This window comes from Trichechus manatus, unplaced genomic scaffold (assembly GCF_000243295.1).
Source record: "Trichechus manatus latirostris isolate Lorelei unplaced genomic scaffold, TriManLat1.0 scaffold00069, whole genome shotgun sequence".
NCBI lineage: Eukaryota > Metazoa > Chordata > Mammalia > Sirenia > Trichechidae > Trichechus > Trichechus manatus.
Window position 1 is genome coordinate 8,871,940 of NW_004444005.1, and position 2,348 is coordinate 8,874,287.

The 2,348-nt window shown below is 56.4% G+C and overlaps 1 protein-coding gene across 1 annotated transcript in view; it reads right to left on the reverse strand.

Annotated features, from left to right (window-relative positions):
• Nucleotides 1–2,348, reverse strand: part of CERK (ceramide kinase) — an 82,073-nt gene that overhangs the window by 12,229 nt on the left and 67,496 nt on the right. Inside the window, exons 7-8 of the mRNA XM_023734624.1 lie at nucleotides 1,877–1,951; nucleotides 214–366 (exon numbers count right to left, since the gene is read on the reverse strand). Of these exons, the coding sequence (XP_023590392.1) occupies nucleotides 214–366; nucleotides 1,877–1,951 (228 nt within the window). The remainder of the gene's footprint in view (nucleotides 1–213; nucleotides 367–1,876; nucleotides 1,952–2,348) is intronic.

Sequence of the window (2,348 nt, forward strand, 5' to 3'; positions counted from 1 at the left end):
ACGTCACCGCTCCAGCTACAGGCTCAAACCCAACATCACCCCTCTAGCTACAGGCTCAAATCCGACGTCACTGCTCTCTGGCTACGGGAACACCATTCCTAGCTGTAAACAGGGATGGTGGTTTTGTAGGTTAATCGGGTGAGGTGTGGAAAGGCATTTAAGATGCCACCAGCACATGGCAGGTCTGCAGCTGCGTGTAATGCTGGGAGTTACCTGAGAAGTCGTATCTGACGAGGCCCATCCACCGCTTCTTCTCGCTGTCCTTTATGATGTCCCCGTAGAAGCCATAGCCCAGCAGAGACACGGAGTAACGCAGCAGGGTGCTGTTGTGGTGCACGGCGGACACATCCATGGGCAGCGAGTCTCCTGCAGGGCGGGGCGCCCACCGTGAGCTGAAACATCCACCCCAGGCCACACCCTTCCCATCAGACTGTTTCGAAAACACAAGGACCAATCCGTCGCCACCGAGTCGACTCCGACTCCTGGCGACCCCACGTGTGTCGGAGTAGAACTGTGCTCCGCGGGGTTTCAAACGGCTGGTTTTTCATCAGTAGATCACCAGGCCTTTCTTCTGAGGTGCCTCTGGGTGGACTCGAACTTCTAAACTTTTGGTTAGTAGCCGAGTGCTTAACCCTTTGCTCTACCCAGGGACTCCTTTGCAAACACAGGAGTTAATCAAAACGTGAAATGAAGAGTAGGCATTCAGTGTAGTGACCCATTTCTCTGGGGGCACTGCAGCACTGGGTCTGCTTTCCAATGACAAAACCTCCCTGATTGCAAAGACGGGTTTGGGGAAAGAACAAAACTGTCCGTTGTCACCATGAAGCTTGCCACCTGTTACTGACTGAAAGGAAGACAAGTGGCGTTTAAAACACAAAATAACAAACAAAGCTGTTATTTTTAAATATAACATTTCTGTTCCTTCTAGTACTCAGAGTAACACTGTATCAGGGGCAGGCAAGGAAGCTGGAAGCTCAGCACTTGCCACATAGGGGCCTCGGTGAAATGAGGGCGGCTTCAGAGAGTCCCCACTCCCCCTTGCATCCAGGGCTCAAAGCGGGCCCTTGTGTAAGACCGTTGACGGAGGGTACGCAGCTCTACACATCTTGCCAGGTCTTTGCCAAGGGCTGAGACTAGACTCAGTGAGTGGCCAGCTGTCCGACCGCAGCAGCCGCCAGCTCACTCACTCACTCATCCGTCTGCAGACACCAATCCAGTCCACTGTGCCGGGCCTCTGGGGAGCTGGCCAGTGAGCGGTGTGCTGCTGTTGGCCAGCATGTGCGTGCTGTGGCCAGTGAGGGCAATGACATACACAAAATGGGTAAGATGGTTTCAGACAGCGACCGATTCTATGAAGAAGGTATCGTGGGGTGATAATGGGACAGAGGGTGCAGGGGCAAAAGGGGGGGCGTCCAACAAGGCGATATTTGAGCTGAGACCCCCAAGTGAGTCAGAAGTGTGGCCTCGTGGAGGAAGGGAGGGAGGGGGCAGCACAGAGCACCAAGATGGAGCGCATCTGATGTGCCTAAGGACATCAGAGGCCAGAAGGCAAGGCAGTGGGCCAGGAGGCACAGAGGGCCCCGGTCCCTGTGGCACCAGGGTGCTGGGCAGGGGTGTGTCGTGGACCCCGGCCCCTGCGGCCACCAGGGTGCTGGGCAGAGGTGTGTGAGGGGGTTCACACTGTTAAACCTCCCTCGGACAGCTGTGGGAAGCAGGATTGGACAGAACTCTTGGCCGGGGGAACTGCAGAGGGCTCAGCCTGGGAAAGACCTCGGAGGAGACCCTGCTGAGAGGCAGCTGGGAGGGGAGGGTGGCAAGGAATCAGGGTTCACTGCAGTCAGCGAAGGTCTGCTGAGAAAGTGAGACAGGCACCTACCGAGGACGATGTGCAAGGCTGACGTCTCCACATCGTTGGTCCCAACCGTCGAGTAGCACACACAGTCTGTGGACCCTACAGAGGCAAAAACAGGTCCTGAACATCAAACCGAATTATCATCAGCTCAGCCGGCGGTACACTCTGCCTTTCCATCCACGTCCCGGAATAGATAAGAGGAATTAGCAGGACGTATCTGTGTCTACAAAGCGAAACTACCGAGACCCACTCATCAGAAACACCGAGACGGAACCTGCAACAATATCGACGAGCCACCTCAGAGCCAGGGCCTCTGCAGGCGTTGAGACGGCTCCTGAGACGGCACCCCACCTTCCTGTGCTCCGCCTGGCGCGGTGATGCCTGTGGTCCGTCTACACAGGTGACCTCCGTGGTCTCCACAGGTGACATTGTGGTCCCTCCCCCAGCTCCTCACAGGTGACACCATGGCCCTTCCCCCAGCTCCTCCACAGGTGAC